The sequence below is a fragment of the Oryx dammah genome, unplaced genomic scaffold (assembly GCF_014754425.2).
Source record: "Oryx dammah isolate SB20612 unplaced genomic scaffold, SCBI_Odam_1.1 HiC_scaffold_2, whole genome shotgun sequence".
In the NCBI taxonomy this organism is placed as follows: domain Eukaryota; kingdom Metazoa; phylum Chordata; class Mammalia; order Artiodactyla; family Bovidae; genus Oryx; species Oryx dammah.
In genome coordinates, this window is record NW_024070186.1 from 5,282,212 (window position 1) to 5,306,645 (window position 24,434).

General features: G+C 41.5%; 1 protein-coding gene across 1 annotated transcript in view; it reads left to right on the top strand.

The window, feature by feature from the left end:
* LOC120859354 (collagen alpha-4(VI) chain-like) overlaps positions 1–24,434 on the top strand; it is a 104,585-nt gene that overhangs the window by 23,172 nt on the left and 56,979 nt on the right. Inside the window, 7 exon segments of the mRNA XM_040235499.1 lie at positions 4,051–4,596; positions 4,936–5,126; positions 5,128–5,491; positions 13,146–13,480; positions 14,460–14,538; positions 18,965–19,113; positions 19,272–19,363. Of these exon segments, the coding sequence (XP_040091433.1) occupies positions 4,051–4,596; positions 4,936–5,126; positions 5,128–5,491; positions 13,146–13,480; positions 14,460–14,538; positions 18,965–19,113; positions 19,272–19,363 (1,756 nt within the window).

Here is a 24,434-nt window from a genome sequence, read left to right on the forward strand (position 1 = left end):
ATCTGTGTCTCTTTTGCTGCCTTGCATATATAGGGTCATCATTACTGTCTTTCTAAATTCCATATATATGCATTAATACACTATATTGGTGTTTCTCTTTCTGACTTACTTCACTCTGTATAATAGGCTCCAGTTTTGCCCACCTCATTAGAGGTGACTCAAATGCATTCTTTTTTATAGCTGAGTAATATTCCATTGTGTATATGTACCACAATTTCCTTATCCATTCTTCTGCCAATGGACATCTAGGTTGCTCCCATGTCCTAGCTATTGCAAACAATGCTGCAATGAGCACTGAGGTACAAGTGTCTCTTTCAATTCTCGTTTCCTTGGTGTGTACGCCTAGCAGTAGCATTGCTGGGTCATAAGGCAGTTCTATTTCCTGTTTTTAAGGAATCTCTACACTCTTCTCCATAGTGGCTGTACTAGTTTGCATTCCCACCAACAGTGTAAGAGGGTTTCCTTTTCTCCACACTCTCTCCAGCATTTATTGTTTGTAGACTTTTTGATGGTGGCCATTCTGACTGGCGTGAGATGATACCTCATCGTGGTTTTGATTTGCATTTCTCTAATAATGAGTGATGTTGAACATCTTTTCATGTGTTTATTAGCCATCTGTATATCTTCTTTGGAGAAATGTCTGCTTAGTTCCTTTGCCCACTCTTGGATTGGGTTGTTCGTTTTTCTGGTATTGAGCTGCATGAGCTGGTTTTATATTTTGGAGATTAATTCTTTGTCAGTTGCTTCATTTGCTATCTACCCCCCCACCCCCCGCCATTTTCAAGGTTGCCTTTTTACCTTGATTATAGTTTCCTTCATTGTGCAAAAGCTTTTAAGTTTAATTAGGTCCCATTTGTTTATTTTTGTTTTCATTTCCATTACTCTGGGAGGTGGGTCATAGAGGATCTTGCTGTGATTTATGTCAGAGAATGTTCAGCCTATATTTTCCTCTAAGAGTTTTTTAGCTTCTGGTCTTACATTTAGATCTTTAATTCATTTTGAGTTTATTTTTGTGTATGGTGTTAGAAAATGCTCTAGTTTCTCTCTTTTACAGGTGGCTGACCAGTTTTCCCAGCACCACTTGTTAAAGAGATTGTCTTTCTCCATTGTATATTTTTGCCTGCTTTCTCAAAGAAAAGGTCTCCATAGGTGCATGGATTTATCTCTGGGCTTTCTATTTTGTTCCATTTATCTATATTTTTGTCTTTGTGCTGTTTTTTTGAACAGTTGAGCTGTTTCAAATCCTGAAAGATGATGCTGTGAAAGTGCTGCACTCAATATGCCAGCAAATTTGGAAAACTCAGCAGTGCCCACAGGACTGGAAAAGGTCAGTTTTCATTCCAATCCCAAAGAAAGGCAATGCCAAAGAATGCTCCAACTACCGCACAATTGCACTCATCTCACATGCTAGTAAAGTAATGCTCAAAATTCCCCAAGCCAGGCTTCAGCAATACATGAACCGTGAACTCCCTGATGTTCAAGCTGGTTTTAGAAAAGGCAGAGGAATCAGAGATCAAATTGCCAACATCAGCTGGATCATGGAAAAAGCAAGAGAGTTCAGAAAAACATCTATTTCTGCTTTATTGACTATGCCAAAGCCTTTGACTGTGTGGATCACAAGAAACTGTGGAAAATTCTTCAAGAGATGGGAATACCAGAACAACCAACCTGCCTCTTGAGAAATCTGTATGCAGGTCAGGAAGCAACAGTTAGAACTGGACATGGAACAACACACTGGTTCCAAATAGGAAAAGGAGTACGTCAAGGCTATATATTGTCACCCTGCTTATTTAACTTCTATGCAGAGTACATCATGAGAAACGCTGGGCTGGAAGAAACACAAGCTGGAATCAAGATTGCCAGGTGAAATATCAATAACCTCAGATATGCAGATGATACCACCCTTATGGCAGAAAGTGAAGAGGAGCTAAAAAGCCTTTTGATGAAAGTGAAGGAGGAGAGTGAAAAAGCTGGCTTAAAGCTCAACATTCAGAAAACGAAGATCATGGCATCCGGTCCCATCACTTCATGGCAAATAGATGGCAAAACAGTGGCTGACTTTATTTCTGGGGGCTCCAAAATCACTGCAGATGGTGATTGCAGCCATGAAATTAAAAGATGCTTGCTCCTTGAAGGAAAAGCTATGACCAACCTAGATAGCATATTCAAAAGCAGAGACATTACTTTGCCGACTAAGGTCCGTCTAGTCAAGGCTATGGTTTTTCCTGTAGTCATGTATGGATGTGAGAGTTGGACTGTGAAGAAGGCTGAGCGCCAAAGAATTGATGCTTTTGAACTTTGGTGTTGGAGAAGACTCTTGCGAGTCCCTTGGACTGCAAGGAGATCCAACCAGTCCATTCTGAAGGAGATCAGCCCTGGGATTTCTTTGGAAGGAATGATGCTAAAGCTGAAGCTCCAGTACTTTGGCCACCTCATGCGAAGAGTTGACTCATTGGAAAAGACTCTGATGCTGGGAGGGATTGGGGGAAGGAGGAGAAGGGGACGACCGAGGATGAGATGGCTGGATGGCATCACGGACTCGATGGACGTGAGTCTGAGTGAACTCCGGGAGATGGTGATGGACAGGGAGGCCTGGCGTGCTGTGATTCATGGGGTTGCAAAGAGTCGGACACGACTGAGTGACTGAACTGAACTGAATCTATATTTTTGTCTTTGTGCCAGTAACATACTCTCATGATGACTGTAGCTTAGTAGTATAGTCTGAAGTCACACAGGTTGATTCCTCAAGTTCCATTCTTCTTTCTCAAGATTGCTTTGGCTACTTGAGGTTTTTTGCAGTACAGTAGAAACTAACACGACATTGTAAATCAACTATACTTCAATAAAAAACAAAGTTTTATATTAACTTTAATTAAATTTCCTAAAATGCACTCTCTTGCCTATGTAAAAAGTTTAACTCACATAGGAAGCAGGGATATTGGATGCTGAGACAACCCACAGCTTCAAATTGTTGTTGTTGTTCATTCACCATATCATGTCCAACTTTTTGTGATCCCATGGACTGCAGCATGCCAGGCTTCCCATCCCTCACCATCTCTTGGAGTTTGACCAAGTTCATGTCTGTTGAATCCGTGACGTCATCCAACCATATCATCCTTTGTCACCCTCTTCTCCTTCTGCCTTTAATCTTTCCTAGTATCAGGGTCTTTTCCAATGAGTCAGCTCTTTGCATCAGGTGGCCAAAGTATTGTACCTTCAGCTTGAGCATCAGTCCTTCCAATGAATATTCAGGGTTGATTTCCTTTAGGATTGACTGGTTTGATCTCCTTTCTGTTCAAGGGACTCTCAAGAGTTTCTCTAGCACCACAGTTTGAAAGCATCAGTTCTTTGGTGCTCTGCCTTCATTATGGTCTAGGTCTCACATCTGTACATGACTACTGGAAAGACCATTGCCTTGACTATATGGATCTTTGTCAGCAAAGTGGTGTCTTTGCTTTTTAACACACTGTCTAGGTTTGTCATATTTCCTGCCAAATATATGCTGATATTTTACTTTTAGCTTGTTCTCAATTTCCCCATTTGAGAAATGTCAAGCAATGTTTATCTCATGCCTTCAGTGGGGTTCATCAGAAGCAGACTCTGAGAGGATATGAGCTGTGGATGCAAGTGATTTATCTGGGAGTGGAGCTCTGGTGACACTGTTAGGGGAATGGGGATGGAGGGAGGAAACAGAGCCCTCCAGCATGGGCTGAGTTAGTGAGCAGGCTATTGCTGGAGACACCTGGGGCTTGGCTCTGCCGGAGACTCAGGGAGACTGTGCTGAGCTGTCCCCTGAGTGGTCCCACCCACAGGGCGAGGGAGCTGGGGTATTTATCCATTACCTGCTTCCAATCATGGGCTGCTGACTGCTCTCACTCACTCCTTTGCCTGCCCAGGGTATGGGCTGATCATACTTCTGGCCAAAGAGCACACACAGGCAGAGTCTCAGGCAGCAATGAGGGAGTGCTGGGGGATCAGGACCTATAGCCTGCCCCACGCCTTCTCCCATGCCCTTCTGACAGCTTGCTGCTGCTGCTGCTTCTTGCCTAGGCTGTGTACACATCGAGAAGGCAGACATTCACTTCCTCATTGATGGGTCTGGCAGTATCCACCAAGATGACTTTCTCGCAATGAAGGTGTTCATGAATGAGGTGATAAGGATGTTCCACGTTGGACCCGACAGAGTCCAGTTTGGGGCCGTTCAGTCCTCGGACAAAGGCAGTCGTCAGCTTACCCTCAGCCAGCACTCCAGTGTGGCGGGGCTGGGGGTGGCCGTTGACAGCATCCAGCAGAAGGGAGGGGGCACCAAGACAGGTGAGGCCCTGGGCAGCATGATCCAGGTCTTTGCAGACTCTGCTCACAGCAACATGCCTTGGTATCTCATTGTTGTCACTGACGGCCCATCTATGGACCCAGTGGCTGACACTGCAGAGGCACTGAGGGGCCATGGAGTCACCATTTATGCAGCTGGAGTCAGAGATGCTAATATTGTTGAGCTTCAAGAGATCGCTGAAGACAGAATGTTTTCCGTGCATGATTCTGAGACCTTGAAGGCCATCCAACAAGAAGTGGTACAAGACATCTGTTCCTCAGAGAGTAAGAATTTTTTTCTTCAATCTTGCTCTCTCTCTTTGAGTATATATGTCTAATCTATTTGAATAGGCTTCATTCTGAAACTGTGGATCCACAGGTCTAAAAGCATTGCATGAGCTAGAATAAACCAAGCTGGTTCATATGATAGATCTCTATCATATGGCTGTGTCTTATTTTGAGACTGATTTGTGGTGGGTCACAGAAATTAATTTCCTTGACTTCCACCCCCTTTATAAATATTTTCATGTTGTAAATGTGTCACCCCAGACTCTCCCTGGGGACTTGTAATTAATTGCTTCAGACTCCGAGTAAATGTTCTGTCCTCCTCCTTTTCCCCTCCAGCCTGTAAGAATGGGAAAGCTGACATTATCTTCCTGATGGATGGTTCAGAACCCATCTCTCCAAAAGACTTTGAAAAGATGAAGGAATTCATGAAACAAATGGTCAAACAATCTAATATTGATGCTGATGAAATTCAGATTGGCCTTCTGCAATTCAGCTCAGATCCCCAGGAAGAATTCAGGCTCAACCAATAACTCCTCAAAGATAGACGTTCACAGAGCCACCTCAGACGTTAAGGAAATCAGTGGTGGCACATACACTGGGAAAGCTCTGAAATTTACTCTGCCTTTTTTTGGGAGTTCAAGAAGAGGGAAGCCCAGTGTCCATCAGTATTTGATTGTGGTCACTGATGGGGTCTCCCAGGACAATGTAGCTATACCAGTTAAGGCCATGAGGGACAGAAACATAATTATTTTTGCCATTGGGGTGAGTGAAGTCGAATTCTCTCAGCTTTTGGAGATCACTAATGACCGGAGGAAAGTGTACTATGAAGAAAAATTTGAGTCCCTGAAAAATCTGGAGAAGGAAATTCTTTACCAGGTTTGCATTCCACAAGGTGAGTGACAGAGGGCTTGTTACTTGATCCATAAGCCCACGGTAGGCGTCAGGGACCCAGTTGGCTATCTTAATAAAACTAATACTTTGAGCCTTGTCCTGGGGAATCCTTTTTTTCCCCCTAATTTATTTTATTGGGTATTGATTTACAGTGTTGTGTTAGTTTTTGTTGCACAGCAAAGTGATTTACTTATACATATATGTATATATGTATATATATATTTCATATTCTTTTCCATTTATGGTTTGTCACAGGATAGTGAATATAGTTCCCTATGCTATAATAGGACCTTGTTTATCTGTTGTCTGTATACTAGTTTATATTTGCTAGGCCCAGACTCCCAATCCACCCCTTTCCCAATCCTCTCCAGTGGGCAACCACAAGTCTGTCCTTTATGTCTGTGAGTCTGGTTCTGGTTTACAGATAAGTTCATTTTCTGTCATATTTTAGATTTCACATATGAGTGATATCAGATGGTATTTGTCTTTTTCTGTCTGACTTACTTTGCTTAGTATGATAATTGCTAGATCCATCCACATAGCTGCAAATAGCTTTATTTCATTCTTTTTCATGGCTGAGTAGCATTCCATCGTGGATGGTGTTTTTTGTACAGGGCCTGGTCTGTGGACTTCCATAGGTTAAAACATACATCTCCACATAACCCTGTTAATAATTAATTAATATATATTATCAATATATGCTGGGGTCCAGCCCCGGTGGATCCAGGGTAATTCGAAGGTGGGGACGGAATCGGCGTCCTAGGAAAAAACTTATTTAATTACAGATATATAGAGAGATTAGAAACGGATAGTGTAGTAGGAAAATTAGTGGAGAAAAGGAGGCTGAATAACTTGGTTTACGTGGAATACCAATCACCAGCTATGTAGGCCACAGGTGTCTTTCCGTTCTCCCGAAGGAGAGGAGACACTGAGGCCTCCCCAGTCCAATCTCAGAAGCCCAGGCAGAATCAGCAGGCTTGGTGAGTCCCCACATTCCCGATGGGAATTCAGCCAGGAAAACGGGGAGCAAGAAGGAAAGACACGGGGGAATCAGTCTTTCCAGAAATGGATCCGATTTCTTTATTTTCAAGTTTGCTTATATACATTTGTTATACATAGGGATGAATACAGAGTCACGCGGGGGTCAACAGACCTGACCCTTGTCAAAATCAGGTGCTTCATATAAAATTATACAAAGGTCTTATGGTTTTTACATCATCTTCTGGCCATGAGGCCTGCTGACATTTTATGATCCTTTCTGATAACGGTCAGTCAACCAGAAACTTATATTTTCCAGGGGTGATTTTTTCTTAAACCAAGCGCCACCCTCCAAATAAAGTTGCATTCCTGTAGGGTGAGGGTGTAGGGAGTTACAATCAAGAAAGGAATTTACTTAGTCTAAGGTTTAACATGATTAATCTTAAAGGTTAATACTTATATCTCCTATATGTTAGTTATATTCATTATAAGGGCAGGGAATATGGAGATTTAGCAGCAAACATCAGCCCAACAAATGAAAATCGTTTCACCAATGTTCCCCTTAAGATCTATTTAGTCTTAAGATAGTGATAAAGTTACATTTTTACATAGCAAGGACACAGTGATTTATAACAAAGTACAGCTGATCTATAACAAAAGAGAAAATTCATTAACTCAAGAAGTCTAGTATTGCTAACATCAAAAACTATTATATTTCCTTTTCTGTATTCCAAATACATTGATTAATATATTCCCAGGTGCCTAAGGATATTGAGGCCTGGGCAATCATTGACTCAACAATGAGAAAAGCCCTATGCTAATTAAGACTTTCCAAACTCTCTGTGCTGTTTATGGTTGAGAGGTAGTAAACAATCATGTGCTTAGTGGCAGGAGTATGGATAATCCCGTCACACAAACTAGTTTGCCAGCAGAGAGGTTTGACTTGAGACACCCTTGTCACACCCAGGGCAGGGAATTAGCAGCAATTATTGGCACAACAAATGAAAAATCCTTCACCAATACAATTCCTAACCAACCCACTATACTAATAATTTCTAATTTCCCCAAAGAATCTGCCTTTAGTAAGTCTAAAACATCTTGTGCCTCTCAGGTTGGGAGGCTGTAAACAATCACATGTGGCCAGAGGGAACCTATACAGGCAGGCTAGATAACCTTCAGAGGAGTTCTAAGTTGAAACACTCTTCTCACGCCCAGGAATTTTTATTGACTGGGAGCTGCATGTTTACTCCTTCTCCGAGAGAACCAGTGGGGAACAGCCCCCCATAGAGTCAGAGGTGTAGGCGAGAGCATGAAACAGTAAAGTAGATAGACTCTGGTTTGGGGGGTAGATGCTCGGGAACAGGGGGTTTCCTGAGGCTTGCTTACGCCTTTGCATATGCCAAGCCTCCTTCCTCATGACCTTTGCATGGGCGGAGTTCCTCACACTGGCTCCCGGCAAATATATTTACAAGTTAAGAAAATCAAGGCACAGCAAAATCAGGTTGTTTAGTCTAAGTGAATAGCAGAAATGAGATGTGAACCTAAGGCAGTCTGGTTCTAGAGTCTGCATACTAAATACTGTTCTATATTGCCTTTTGGCATAACAGAGTACAACGGGACCTCTCAAACTTTAGCATGCATTTAAATAACCTGGAGAGCTTGTTAAAATGCAGTTTCTGATTCAGTAGGTTGGGGTGGGATTCTGCATTTGTAACAAGCTCTCACGTGATGCTGATCCTGCTGGTCTTCTAATCACACTTTGAGTAGCGGGTTATACGGTACAGTGTGTGTGTGCATGCTAAGTCGCTTCAGGTGTGTCTGACTCTTTGCGACCCCGTGGACTGTAGCCCACCAGAATCCTCTGAGCATGGGATTCTGCAAACGAGAATACTGGTGTGGGTTGCCATACCCTCCTCCAGGGTATCTTCCCAACCCAGGGGTCAAATTTGCATCTCTTATGTCTCCTGCATTGGCAGGTGGGTTCTTTATCACTAGCGACACCTGGGAAGCCCAAAGTAAAGTACAGTATGGTACAATATAGTATATAGTGTAGAATCATATGGAAGAATGTATAATGAAATGCATAAAGCCCAATAATCCTACATCAACCTCATGTGCTACTGCTGCTGCTAAGTCGCTTCAGTTGTGTCTGACTCTGTGCGACCCCATAGACGGCAGCCCACCAGGCTCCCCCGTCCCTGGGATTCTCCAGGCAGGAACACTGGAGTGGGTTGCCATTTCCTTCTCCAATGCATGAAAGTGAAAAGGGAAAGTGAAGTCGCTCAGTCACGTCTGACTCTTAGCCACCCCATGGACTGCAGCCCACCAGGCTCCTCCATCCATGGGATTTTCCAGGCAACAGGACTGGAGTGGGGTGCCATTGCCTTCTCCGAACCCCATGTGAGGCAGAGGCTATTATTGAAAGGTTGTGACTGTGTGCTGTGAGCTACATCAGGATTTGTGACCTCCAGAGGAGAGGATTTTGATCTGAGAGATGAGGCTTGATCACTCGAATCATTTGTGTAATAAAATTTTATTAAAGTATAAAAAGGATAGAGGAAGCTCCTGACACAGACATCAGAAGAGGGCAGTAAGAGTGCCCCCTTGCTAGTTTTTAGCAAGGAGTTCTATATCAGTTAGCAAGTTGCTAATCAGGTAAAGAAGCACCTCAAAACGGAGAGAATTGCATCAGGCGCCTCTCCCACAATATGCATTTTGAGGTAGTACTGGCAGAAGGTGCATCATCCCCAGTCATAAAACAATTGACATGAATCTTAAAGAAAGGCAGATTTCCAAGCAAATGTGTAGTCTCATTAACATAGCTTAAGAGAACATTCCCATGAGTAAGATATACTGGTTTGTTGAGCTGTTATTGGTTTGAGTCTTAGCCTTCAGGGTTTGAGTCTTAGGTGGAACAGATTTGAAGAAAGGCAGATTCCAAGGCAAATACATAATTCATTAACATAGCTTAAGAGAAACATTTCCATAAGAAAAACACTTTGGTTGGCTCAAGGTTTGAGGAAAGTTAAGTTCAGGCAGAACCACGTGTCCTCATGACAACAGAATTTAAAAGAAACCTCCTGTTAATTTTGTATAGAGAAAGAGAAAAAAAATCTGCCCCTTACAGATTATCTCCTCCAGTTGGGGAGCCCTAGCCTTCCTACCTGGTGCCCTCTCATTATGATACTCAATTTCCAGGTGAGAAAAATAAGAGAGAGGTTACGAAGCCCAGATGGGAAATAATGGTGTCAGAGTTTGAACTTCCCAGCAGTTTGGTGTCAAAGCCAGAGCCAATTTTTTAGAAGATTAAATGAACATTTTTGATTCTACTATCTCAAGAATCAGTCCTAAAGGAAATCAACCCTGAATATTCATTGGAAGGACTGATGCTGAAGCGGAAGCTCCAGTACTTTGGCCACCTGAGGTGAACAGCTGACTCATTGGAAAAGACCCTGATGCTGGGAAAGATTGAAGGCAAAAGGAGAAGGGGACGATAGAGGATGAGATGGTTAGATAGCAACACTGACTCAATGGACGTGAGTCAGCAAACTCTGGGAGACAGTATAGGGCAGGGGAGTCTGGCATGCAGAGTCAGACATGACTTAGCAACTGATCAACAGCAAATCTCAAGAATATCATTACTTTGCAGTGCCTTTGGTAAATTCAGAAATCAACTGAGGGACTTCCCTGGTGGTCTGTGGTTAAGACTCCATACTCCCAGTGTAGGGGATCTAGGGTTTGATCCCTGGTCAGGAAGTAGATCCAGTATGCCACACCTAAGAGTTCTCATGCCACAACTGAGACCTGGCCTTGCCAAATAAGCAAATATTGAAAAGAAATCAATTGAAAAGAGTACATGTATAGAATTATTTTTTAAAAATAAGCATGGATTATGGAATGTCCTTAAGCAGTCCAGTTCTTCAGGAACCAAAGTTCTATTTATTTTTGTTGTTGTTTTTTAGGTTTCATTTTTATTGTCTGTGATTATCCTGGAGAGAAGCAGAGGTACAGGATTCCAGCTTGTCTTCTTAGGTCATTTTGAGCCATTTAATAAATTAGGATTTGTAGTTACCTCCAGTTCTGTGTTAGCTGGTACTTTAATAGTGGCTAAACCTAACTGATTCTAGAATTATAAAGCTGAATCAGACAAACTTTAGAAGTTATCTGGTGAGAGTCAACCCTCTTTGTTAACAGGGAAAGAAAGTGCTCCTTGCATTACAGGGTAAAGCCCCCTGAAAATACTTCTGGGGAAAATGTAAATTAGAAATGTCAGAATAATATACCATACTCAGAAATTTTTTTTTTAAATTCAGATCTGATGTAGAAATGGGATTTACATCTGTGAAAACTCTTTATGGCAGATTTCAATTAGAGACTTAAAAATCAAAACAAAGCCAACAAAGAAATCAATTGATTTCTTTTCAACATTTGCTTATTTGGCAAGGCCAGGTCTCAGTTGTGGCATGAGAACTCTCAGGTGTGGCATACGGGATCTACTTCCTGACCAGGGATCAATTTCTAATTCCAGAAAGACATCTGGACAGCTTGCACAGAATGTGACGTTCAGGGGATTGAAACTCATGAGGCAGCCCTGGGTCCCAGGTCCCTGAGGAACTTCAGCCACTATTTATGACTATGTTAACTGGTGAAGGGTCCAATGTTTATTTATTTCCCTTGAAACTTCCTTCTCCGCAAATTTGCAGTTTTGTTTTTTGATTCTGGGCCAAATACTGCAGTTTATGCTGATCTAAAGAGAGAACGTTTGTCTTCATGTCCTGTCTTGCTTTGACAATCCAATGTCATGCTTGTTGTCAAGAAATAGTAAGTAGCAGTCCTTTTGTGGTTGAGAAATTACGTTTTGAAGTTTGCACCCAAATTCTAATCCAAATGCATTTGTAACCATTAACTTTTCCTCCTTAGTGAAATTTTGTAGATGGTCTTATTATGAATGGGTAGGTGTAGCCAAAGCTGTGGTTTTTCCAGTAGTCACGTACGATGTGAGAGTTGGACTATAAAGAAAGCTGAGTGCCAAAGAATTGATGCTTTTGAACTGTGGTGTTGGAGAAGGCTCTCAAGAGTCCCTTGGACTGCAAGGAGATCCAACCAGTCCCTCCTAAAAGAAATCAGTCCTGAATATTCATTGGAAGGACTGCTCTAAAGCTGAAACTCCAATACTTTGGCTACCTGATGTGAAGAACTGACTCATTTGAAAAGACCCTGATGTTGGGAAAGATTGAAGGCAGGAGGAAAAGGGGATGAAAGAGGATGAGATGGTTGGATGGGATCACTGACTAGAAGGACATGAGTTTGAGTAAACTCTGGGAGTTGGTGATGGACAGGGAGGCCTGGCATGCTGCAGTCCATGGGTTCGCAAAGAGTCAGACACGACTGAGTGACTGAACTCAACTGACGTGTAGCCTGAAAGATCAGTGGGCCTTCCAATTCTAGCTACACCCTTCTAGGAGGGCTTAAATGTTTTCAGGTAGGACAAACATAAAATTGAGAGTGATAATCAGTCTTGATCTTTTCTAATATGCTTCTCTGAAACAAGGTATCTGCATGGGCGATGAAGGAAACTTCCAGGGGAGAAGGGAATAGTACAGCTTGTGCTGAAAGAGACTCAAGGCTGTTTTATATTTTGTCTTCATTCATTTGGGGAACATTTAATGAGCCTTTCTGTTAGACACTGGGAAAGTAAGATGACATAGTCTCTACCATGAGGGAATGTTTGTTCAGAGAGAGAGAAGGTCTTGTAAAGTAATAGTGGATATGCAGGGGCATTTAATAGCTCAACTTGAGGGCCTGGGGTCATGAATCACAGATGCTTTACGGAGGGGGCTTTTGAACTTCAACTTGAAGGACATGTACGAGTTAACCAGATTAGAATAATGGGAATGGTAAAGGATACTTCAGGTGGAAGGAATAGGATGTGCAGAGGTTCTTTTGAAACAGGTCTTATATGAAACAGTATATATGTATCAGTTAGTTTTTGCTGGGTAACAAGCCATCCCCCAAAGTAAACAACAAAGATTTGTCAATGCAAATAATCAATAATAAGAATAGAAATCTTTTCTATTTTGTTTTCTTGTTTTTTCTTTGAGCCAAACTGAGGACTAACCTGGAAGCCCACTTCCTAGATTATTCTGAGAAACTTCTCCAGAGAAATAGTTTTCAGTATAGTTTTATATTCTGTCAGAACAAAGAACATTAAACAAGTCAGGGTTATATTTCTTCAAAGTTTCAAAAAAAAAAGAACAGTCCAGCAAGTACACAGCAAATCAGCATGGCCTTGGCACTTGGGAAGGGTGTCTTATCACCAGAGGAGAACAAGTTTTGGCATCCCAGGAAGAGAGGCATTTAATGTTTATTTTTAACATGAATGTTCTTTACTTTTGTGTCCTTTTCTCTACTCATTGAAGCTGATGTACAATATCTGTTTGTTGGCTACAAACAGGCTATTTTAGTTGGATAAAATTCAAGTTAACTCGTGTGTAAACCAGAAAGATTTCCCTATATCTCAATATGTGAAAATTTCTTTCATCACAGCATTATTTCACTTATACTTCTGTGGGTTGGTTGGAGATTCTCCTTGCAGGACCAGATTGGCTGATAATCTTTGGGCTGGGTTGCGCAGTCATAGGTGACTAATTTGATTTCCTTCTCCCCTATCTTTAAAGGATGCAGTGTAGATTTGTCTGTAGGAATTGATCTCTCCACTCCCACGAGGCAAGTTCAGCAGAGGCTTCGAGGGTTGTTGCCAGAGCTGATACAGGAGCTGGCTGTGCTTCCCGATATTAGCTGTGACGTTACAGGCCAGACCAACACGATGCTCTGCTACCTGGTTCCCAGCTCAAAGGGTCAGCTCCTCTTTGACTCAGGATTTGAAAAGTACAGTGATGAGACCATTCATAAGTTCTTAACTCGCCAGGTGGCCAGGAGCAACCATATGGATGTGCGTTTTTTACAGTCCCTGGGAGAGAGTGCTATCTGTCTGTCTTCTGCCAATGTGAAGGTAAAAAATTCTAAGAAAATCTGTTTTGGAGCCATTAGGCAGGGTTGGAGGGATAACACTTTTGCGACTGAGGCCAACTAAATCATTCTTCACTGGAGAGCTTACCCAGAGGAACTCTGTACTCTTACTCAGTAAAGACCAAAAAGAGATGTGTTTTCATTCAATCAGCTAATATTTACCAAACCCTGGAGGCTCTGCTGAATGCCGATAGGAATAAAAGGAATAAGTCCCTGCCCTCAGGTTGCCCACAGCTAGTGATTCCAGATTCGTTCATGGCACAGATTCATTCCAGACATCTTGAAAGATATTAGCTCCTATGGTCACTCACTGTCATGTAGAGTAAGGCTCATTATTTTTTTACCACCCCCTTGAACCATCTTTAGTGACAGTTAAAAGCTTCCTAGCAGTTAAACTTCCCTTCCTGGGTCCCTAGAACTGTACAGCTACAGGAGTCACAGGAACGAAAAAGTCTCGTATAACATGTATTAGGAAATTACATCCCCGAACTTTGAAAGTTACATTGAATTTTCCTTTCAATCCTGTATTCTGTATCCAGTGGGTTTATTTCTTGAAAAATGGAATTCACTTTTTAAGTTAATTTTCTATGGGTAGAAGTAGCACATTTTATTTGTAGAAAATGCGTTAAAATTTGGGCGGTTTTGCTTTGATGAAGATGAATATTGTAAAAATTTTTGGAATATATTTTTAAGTCAATACATTAAGCTGTTTCAGATTCTTCTTTTCTGTGGGCTGGGGAGCATGTAGGGGATGACACTGAAGTATAAGTAAATGTGTAATAAAGTCACAAATAGATGAATGGGTAAAACCAAAGGGAACAGGGCGAAAGGCTGGGTGTACCAGAAGACCTAATGAAGAAACTCACAGCATCTGTCTTCTCTATTGCCTTTCCCCAATTCCCTCCCCTCCTCCTCCTCTCTCTCCCTGCTTCTGCAACTCCCTCCTCTCTCGTAAACAACAGGTCCTGCTAGTGTTTACAGATGGATTGAATGATGATTTAGAGAAAATGAAGGAAGTAGCTGGGCTTCTCCGCAGCAAAGGTAAGTGCAGGGCATTGCCCTGTGGGGCCTTGTTCCCCTGAGAGGGCTGACACAGTCTTGCAGATTTCCAGACGCTGACCCCAGGTCGTGGGACCTCAGTGCCCTTGAAGCTGACATGCAGTCTCCCTCTCCATATGACCTGGGGGCTGTTCAGGGCTGAGAGACCCCAGACTCCCCATCCTCAGTACTTACTAAGGGTCGCTCTGAGTGAGACAGGACCGACCAATTACCAGCCTGGCTTCTGCTTTGGAAGGTCACAGGGGCAGCTCCTGCTTCTTGTGGAGTGAGTGGTCTCTGTTCTTTTAGGCTCTCTGGAGCCATATGTCTCTTTTCTTCCTTAACTAAAATCACCCTGGGCCTTACTTCTTCTCCTGCCTTTCCTCCCACCTTCTCTTTGACTCTTTCTCTTTAGTTGTCTCCAGGGGTTGCTGCACGATATACATATACATGTCAGTCAGTTCAGTCACTCAGTCGTGTCCAACTCTTTGCACCCCATGGACTACAGCACGCCAGGCCTCCCTGTCCATTACCAACTCCCAGAGTTTACTCAGACTCAAATCCATCGAGTCGGTGATGCCATCCAACCATCTTATCTTCTGTCATCCCCGTCTCCCGCCTTCAATCTTTCCCAGCATCGGGGTCTTTTCAAATGAGTCAGTTCTTTGCATCAGGTGGCCAAAGTACACATATATCCATACACTCTAAATATAGTTGGTTTACATTATTATATTTATTTCAGGTACCCAACATAGTGATTCCATATTTTTATAGATTGCAATCCATTTAGAGTTATTGTAAAATATTGGCTTTATTCACTCTGTAGTACAATATATTCTTGTAGCCTATTTGTTTTATACCTGGGAGTTTGTATTTCTTAATCCATTACCCCTGTCTTGCTGCACTCCACTCCCCACTGGTAATGACTAGTTTGTTCTCTGTGTCTGTGAGTCTATTTTGTTATATTCACTTGTATGTTTTATTTTTTATGTTCTACATATAAGTTGATAACATAAAGTATTTGTCTTCTGACTTACTTCTCCAAGTACAATACTCTCTAGGTCTATCCATATTGTTGCAAATGGCAAGATTTCATTCTTTATGGCTGAGTAATATACCCTTGTATATACAGTTGACCCTTGAACAACCTGGGGGTTAGGGGTGCCAACTGTCCCTGCAGTTGAAAATCCATATATAACTTTACGGTTGGCCTGCTGTGTCCACAGTTTAATCCACAGTTGAATCCACGGATTCAACTAGCCATACATTATTATAGTACGTGTATAGCCATACATCATTGCAGTATTATAGTACTTAAGTATTGAAAAATTGTGCATTGTAGGTAGACCCATGCAGTTCAAACCCATGTTACTCAAGAGTCAGCTGTGTATAACCACATCTTATTTGCTCATTTATCTATCCATGAATACGTAGGTTGCTTCCATATCTTGGCTATTGTGAGTAGCAGTGCTATGAACATTGGGTTGAATTTATCTCTTTGAATTAGTATCTTTGATCTCTTTTGATATATACCAAAATGTAGAATTGCTAGATCATATGTAGTTCTATTTAAGTTTTTCTGTTTTCCACAGTGGCTGTAACAACTTACATTCCCACCAACAGTGTAGGAGGATTCCCTTTTCTCCACATCCTCACAACATTTGTTGTTTGTAGACTTTCTGATACTAGCAGTTCTGACAGGTGTGAGGTCATACGTCATTGTGTTTTTTTTTTTTCTCAAATTTTATTTATTTATTTTTTACTCTGCAGTATGGTATTGGTTTTGCCATACATCAACATGAATCTGCCACGGGTGTACACGTGTTCCCAGTCCGGAACCCCCCTCCCCCCTCCCTCCCCACCCCTTCTCTCTGGGTCATCACACTGCACCAGCCCCGAGCATGTGGCTTTGATTAGCATTTCTCTGATGATTAGTGATGTGGATATCTTTTCATGTGCCTGTTGGTCGTCTGTATGTTTTGGGAAAAAGTCTATGCAGGTCTTCTGCCCATTTCTTAATTGGGTTGTTTGCTTTTCTGATATTGAATTGTATGGGCTGTTTATGAATTTTGGATATTAACCCTTTATTGGTCATAACATTTGCAAATATCTTCTCCTAATTCTGTAGGCTATTTTTTTTCATTTTCTTGATGGCTTTTTTTTTTTGCTGTTAGGTCCTATTTATTTCTGCTTTTGTTTCCTTTGCCTTAGGAGATAGATCCAAAAAAATAACAATTTATGTCAAAGAGTGTTCTACTTATGTTTTCTTCTAGGAGTTTTATGGTTTCTGATTCTCTATTTAGATCTTTTATCCACTTTGAGTTTTTTTGTATATAGTGTGAGAAAACGTTCACATTTAATTCTTTTACACATTCAGTTTTACAAGTACCACTTACTAAAGAAATTGTCTTTTCTCCATTAGATAGTCTGCCTCTCTTTAGGCTTCCCTGCTGGCTCAGACAGTAAAGCGTCTGTCTGCAAGGCAGGAGACCTGGGTTCAATCCCTGGGTTGGGGAGATCCCCTGGAGGAGGAAATGGCAACCCACTCTAGTACTCTTGCCTGGAAAATCCCATGGATTAGAAGCCTGGTAGGATACAGTCCATGGGGTAGCAAAGAGTTGGATCCGACTGAGTGACTTCTCTTTCTTTCTTTCTTCTCTTGCCATAGATTAATTGACCATAAGTGTGTGGGATTATTTCTGGGCTCTTTATTCTGTTCTGCTGACATATGTGTATTTTTGTGCCAGTATGTATCTGTTTCGATGACTGAAACTTTGTTTTTTTTTTTAATATAAATTTATTTATTTTCATTGGAGGTTAATTACTTTACAATATTGTATTGGTTTTGCCATACATCAACATGAATCCGCCACAGGTATACACGTGTTCCCCATCCTGAACCCCGCTCCCTCCTCCCTCCTTGTACCATCCCTCTGGGTCGTCCCAGTGCACCAGCCCCAAGCATCCAGTATCATGAATCGAACCTGGAGTGGTGATTCATTTCATATATGATATTATACATGTTTCAATGCCATTCTCCCAAATCATCCCACCCTTTCCCTCTCCCACAGAGTCCAAAAGACTGTTCTATACATCTGTGTCTCTTTTGCTGTCTCGCATACAGGGTTATCATTACCATCTTTCTAAATTCCATGTATATGCGTTAGTATACTGTATTGGTGTTTTTCTTTCTGGCTTACTGCACTCTGTATAATAGACTCCAGTTTCATCCACCTCATTAGAACTTTGTAGTATCGTCTGAAATCAGGAGCATAGTACTTTTAGCTTTGTTCTTGTTTCCTCAAGATTGCTTTGACAAATCAGGGTCTTTTGCCTTTCCATATAAAATTTAGGATTATTTGTTCTAGTTATGTGAAAAATGTCATGGTTATCTTAGTAGGTATTGCATTAAATGGACTATTTTTGTGACAACTTGCTTTCAATTGAATTTAATGCATAAATTGCCACTGGAAGTGTAAAATGTTACAACTTCTCTGCAAGGGAATTGGGAGTATATAACAAAGGACTGCAAATTCTGCCTAACAGCTAGATCTGCAATTCCATTTCTAGGAATTCATTTTAAGGAATACTTAGGAATATGTATGCAACTTTTAACCATAAGATTTTACAGTACCTGTTTACAATAGCAAAAAGCTAATGGGCATGTGTGTGGGTCTGTGTATCAATCTGATGTTTAAATATTAATGCTATTATTTGTTCTGAAATTCTACAATACTTTTTAGCCAAATTTAAAAAGTGTTCTTTTCCATATGTTTTCTGTTTTGTGGAAAAATCCAGATGACCTGTTAGTGCTTGCGTCAATAGAAGAAGCTAAGTAGCACGTGCAACCTTCAAATCTCAGAGGGGCAGAGTTCCCTGAGGCAGGCCCTTATGTACACACAGCATCTTTTTGGTGAACAAAAGCAACAGGAAGCAAAGGTTAAAGAAAAAGAAACAGACCTAACAGTACAGTCAGAATTGGCTCTTCCCTGCAACAAGACTACCTGTCCTTTGTTGCAAAACTTCTAAATAACCCTGCTCCTCCCCTCCCCTCCTTGGAGTAGTTCTCTCAGGGTTACTTGAGATGCTATCTCCTGGGCTTGAAGTTCTAAAAATTTCCACTGAATAAAACATAACTTTTAGGTTGCGAATATTTTTTAAGTTGATAGAAACAAAAAACAGGGCTACATGAGGGCTCTGAGAGCCCTTTCTGGTTCCACCTAACTGTTTACCTTTTAGCTGCTGGGATATCAGATCAATTCTTTAGGAAGGCACTCTGTGAGCTGGCTTTGATTTGAGGAAAAACAGTTTGAGAAAAAGACAGATGAGGATATAGGAAGGATGGGATGATGATGAGTATCTGGGGATCTGGGGCCAAAACAAGTCAGACTGTTTGAAAGACATTCGCCCACCTGTTGGTCTTTTGAAGGATTCTCTGGACTGCTGACTATTGGCCTGGAAGGCTTCCATAAATTAGAGGAGCTCCAGGAGCTAGAATTTGGCAGAGGATTTGCGTATAATCAACCTCTGAGCATCACACTGCACACCCTTCCAAGCATCTTACTGAAGCAACTTTAAGTTTTCCTTTTTTAAAACATCATCCTTTCCTAAGTCTGTTCATGCTCATATTTCTAAAACCTTGAGGGAATTTTGTTTCTTTAGTGGGTAATGTGCCGTAGGTTAATACAGCATTGAAAAAAAAAAACCCCATTATGTGACATGGATTTTGTTTTCAGGACACAGTTGTAGAAAGGACATGCTGCAATAGGTATGCAAAGTGCTTTGCAGAGGACGGGCACAGAGGTGATGGCGGGAGCCCAGGGGAAAGGTGAGTTCTTGCTGGGTGCGTGTTGGGGAAGGGGAGAGAGGCTTTGTATCCATTACACTCGAGGCCTGTGTTAGGTCTTTAACACACCTTTTCTAACTCTGTCCTTTTAACAGAAGACCTCTTTTACAGGCATAAAATTGAGGCTCAGAGAGGGAACTCCATTTTCCTGAAGTTGCACAGTTACAAAGAGGCATTTTAGGATTTCAGCCCCCATGTCTGCATGACTCCAGGGCTCATATCCACTATACTATGCTGGCTCCTTACATTTATTTGACACTTTCACAGGTTCTACCACTACCCAGAAGTTTTCACTTGTCCACAAAATTGTCACTTGTCCAGTATCTCTTTTCTTTGTGGTATTCAAAGCCTCTTTCTCTCTGATCTAATATTCTATTTTATACCAGTAACCTCTGAGGATAAATACAGTCACTGGTTTACTGGTGGTTGCTTTGCATCTCTCTGTTAATTCTGCAGTTAAGTGATAGGAAAATTGCTGCTTCCTACTTCCAAGGGAGACTGTCTCATTAGAAATGGTCCTCAGATACCCAGGGACACAAGGTTCCATTCTCACAGGACTAGAGCATCATGACGGGTAGACAATCACAAATTCACATGGAAGGTTGAATCAAACTCTATGGTTTTTACATTCTCTTTTCGTAAGTGGTTTTCCATGAGATGGTTGGAATGAGCTCTTACTGACGTCTTAGATCAATCTTAATTTTGAACAGTGTACAATTACTTTTTGAAAAATAAAAGTCATATGCTAAGTCATGCATTAGCACTAGATTTTTTTCCCCCTCTTATTATTTTTAAATACAGGACTGGAAGGCCAGAAAATCAAGCTTGGGAACCTCTTGATTATTTTTTTAACAACTCTTTTTGAGACCAAAGATGGAAGCGTCCTGAATTCTTGATTTCTCTGCTCTGTTAGTGCTTGGATGTATTACTTTCATCTTTGTTAGTTACAAATAGACTATGGCTCTCATATTTTATTTACTGTTTTTTAGACTTAATAAACATCTCTGGCTATAAAATGGTAAGCCAGACTTCCTTGAGAGGAAATAGGTTGTGTGTTTAGAAATCTAAGAAGAGTAAAAATAAAAGAGAGACTAAAGGGGTGAGTCACACAGAAATAAACAACCATTTCTCATAAGTTATATGTGCTCTTGTTGTTCACTTGCCCAGTCGTGTCTGACTCTTTGCGACCACATGGACTGCAGCACGCTGGGCTTCCCTGTCCTTCATCATCTCCCGGAGCTTGTTCAAACTTGTGTTCATTGAGTCAGTGATGCCATCCAACCATCTCATCCTCTGTTGTCCCCTTCTCCTCCCACCTTCAATCTTTCCCAGCATCAGGGTCTTTTCCAATGAGTCAGCTCTTCACATCAGGTGGCCAAAGTATTGGAGCTTCACCTTCAGCATCAGTTCTTCCAATGAATATTCAGGATTGATTTCCTTTAGGATTCAATGGTTTGATATCTTTGCAGTCCAAGGGACTCTCAAGAGTCTTCTGCAACACTATAGTTCAAAAGCATCAATTCTTTGGCATTCAGCCTTCTTTATGGTACAATACCTTTAAACTTAAAATTTTAAACCTTACAGGCTATAGCACCTGTAAATCTTATTGACATTTTGTAAAACCAGTTCAAAGCTCTTTAAAGTTTCCCTCAAACATTCAATTTGGACCTATTTTGGCTTGGATTTTCATGATGGAATGGCTTGAAAAGGTGTTTTAGAAAAACAAAAATAGGTTGATGTACCAGGCTATAAAGACAAGCAGTTATTCAAGTTTTCACTTTCAGTTCAGTTCAGTTCAGTTTAGTTGCTCAGTCGTGTCCAACTCTTTGCAGTCCCATGGCTTGCAGCACACCAGGCTTCCCTGTCCAACACCAACTCCTAGAGCTAATTCAAACTTATGTCCATTGAGTCAGTGATGCCATCCAGCCATGTTATCCTCTGTTGTCCCCTTCTCCTCCCACCTTCAATCATTCCCAGCATCAGGGTCTTTTCAAATGAGTCAGTTCTTTGCATCAGGTGGCCAAAGTATTGGAGTTTCAGCTTCAGCCTCAGTCCTTCCAGTGAATATTCAGAACTGATTTCCTTTAGGATGGACTGGTTGGATCTCCTTAAGTCCAAGGGACTCTCAAGAGTCTTCTCCAACACCACAGTTCAAAAGCATCAATTCCTCAGTGCTCAGCTTTCTTTATAGTCCAACTCTCACATCCATACATGACTACTGGAAAAACTATAGCTTTGACTAGATGGACCTTTGTTGGCAAAGTAATGTTTATGCTTTTAAATATGCCATCTAGGTTGGTCATAACTTTTCTTCCAAGGAGTAAGCATCTTTTAATTTCATGGCTGCAGTCACCATCTGCAGTGATTTTGGAGCCCCCCAAAATAAAGTCTGACACTGTTTCCACTGTATCCCCATCTATTTCCCATGAAGTGATGGGACCGGATGCCATGATCTTAGTTTTCTGAATGTTGAGCTTTAACCCAACTTTTTCACTCTCCTCTTTCACTTTGATCAAGGGGCTCTTTATTTCTTCTTTACTCTCTGCCATAAGGGAACTGTCATCTGCATATCTGAGGTTATTGATATTTCTCTCGGCAATCTTGATTCCAGCTTGTGCTTCTTCCAGTCCAGCGTTTCTCATGATGTACTCTGCATATAAGTTAAATAAGCAGGGTGACAATATATAGCCTTGACATACTCCTTTTCCTATTTGGAACCAGTCTGTTGTTCCATGTCCAGTTCTAACTGTTGCTTCCTGACCTGCATACAGATTTCTCAAGAGGCAGGTCAGGTGGTCTGGTATTCCCATTTCTTTCAGAATTTTCCACAGTTTATTGTGATCCACACAGTCAAAGGCTTTGGCATAGTCAATAAAGCAGAAATAGATGTTTTTCTGGAACTCTCTTGCTTTTTCCATGATCCAGCAGATGTTGGCAATTTGATCTCTGGTTCCTCTGCCTTTTCTAAAACCAGCTTGAACATCAGGAAGTTCACGGTTCGCATATTGCTGAAGCCTGGCTTGGAGAATTTTGAGCATTATTTTACTAGCATGTGAGATGAGTGCAATTGTGCAGTAGTTTGCGCATTCTTTGGCATTGCCTTTCTTTGGGATTGGAATGAAAACTGACCTTTTCCAGTCCTGTGGCCACTGCTGAGTTTTCCAAATTTGCTGGCATATTGAGTGCAGCACTTTCACAGCATCATCTTTCAGGATTTGAAACACTCAACTGGAATTCCATCACCTCCACTAGCTTTGTTCATAGTGATGCTTTCTAAGACCCACTTGACTTCACATTCTAGGATGTCTGGCTCTAGGTGAGTGATCACACCATCATGATTATCTTGGTTGTGAAGATCTTTTTTGTATAGTTCTCTGTGTATTCTTGCCATCTCTTCTTTATATCTTCTGCTTCTGTTAGGCCCATACCATTTCTGTCCTTTATCGAGCCCATCTTTGCATGAAATGTTCCCTTGGTGTCTCTAATTTTCTTGAAGAGATCTCTAGTCTTTCCCATTCTGTTGTTTTCCTCTATTTCTTTGCATTGATCGCTGAAGAAGGCTTTCTTATCTCTCCTTGCTATTCTTTGGAACTCTGCATTTAGATGCTTATATCTTTCCTTTTCTCCTTGGCTTTTCGCCTCTCTTCTTTCACAGCTATTTGTAAGGCCTCCCCAGACAGCCATTTTGCTTTTTTGCGTTTCTTTTCCATGGGGATGGTCTTGATCCCTGTCTCCTGTACAGTGTCATGAACCTCATTCCATAGTTCATCAGGCACTCTATCTATCAGATCTAGGCCCTTAAATCTATTTCTCACTTCCACTGTATAATCATAAGGGATTTGATTGAGGTCATACCTGAATGGTCTAGCAATTTTCCCTACTTTCTTCAATTTGAGTCTGAATTTAGTAATAAGGAGTTCATGATCTGAGCCACAGTCAGCCCCCGGTCTTGTTTTTGTTGACTGTATAGAGCTTCTCCATCTTTTGCTGCAGAGAATATAATCAATCTGATTTCGGTGTTGACCATCTGGTGATGTCCATGTGTAGAGTCTTCTCTTGTGTTGTTGGAAGAGGGTGTTTGCTATGACCAGTGCATTTTCTTGGCAAAACTCTATTAGTCTTTGCCCTGTTTCATTCTGCATTCCAAGGCCAAATTTGCCTGTTACTCCAGGTGTTTCTTGACTTCCTACTTTTGCATTCCAGTCCCCTATAATGAAAAGGACATCTTTTTTGGGTGTTAGTTCTAAAAGGTCTTGTAGGTCTTCATAGAACCGTTCAACTTCAGCTTCTTCAGTGTTACTGGTTGGGGCATAGACTTGGATTACTGTGATAATGAATGGTTTGCCTTGGAAACGAACAGAGATCATTCTGTCATTTTTGAGATTGCATCCAAGTACTGCATTTTGGACTCTTCTGTTGACCATGATGGCTACTCCATTTCTTCTGAGGGATTCCTGCCCTCAGTAGTAGATATAATGGTCATCTGAGTTAAATTCACCCATTCCAGTCCATTTTAGTTCGCTGATTCCTAGAATGTCAATGTTCACCCTTGCCATCTCCTGTTTGACCACTTCCAATTTGCCTTGATTCATGGACCTGACATTCCAGGTTCCTATGCAATATTGCTCTTTACAGCATTGGACCTTGCTTCTATCACCAGTCACATCCACAGCTGTGTATTGTTTTTGCTTTGGCTCCATCCCTTCATTCTTTCTGTAGTTATTTCTCCACTGATCTCCAGTAGCATATTGGGCACCTATTGACCTGGGGAGTACCTCTTTCAGTATCCTATCATTTTGCCTTTTCATACTGTTCATGGGGTTCTCAAGGCAAGAATACTGAAGTGGTTTGATATTCCCTTCTCCAGTGGTCCACATTCTGTCAGACCTCTCCACCATGACCTGCCCATCTTGGGTTGCCCTGCGGGCATGGCTTAATTCCATTTAGTTAGACAAGGCTGTGATCCTAGTGTGATTAGATTGACTAGATTTCTGTGAGTATGGTTTCAGTGTGTCTGCCCTCTGATGCCTTCTTGCAACACCTACCATCTTAC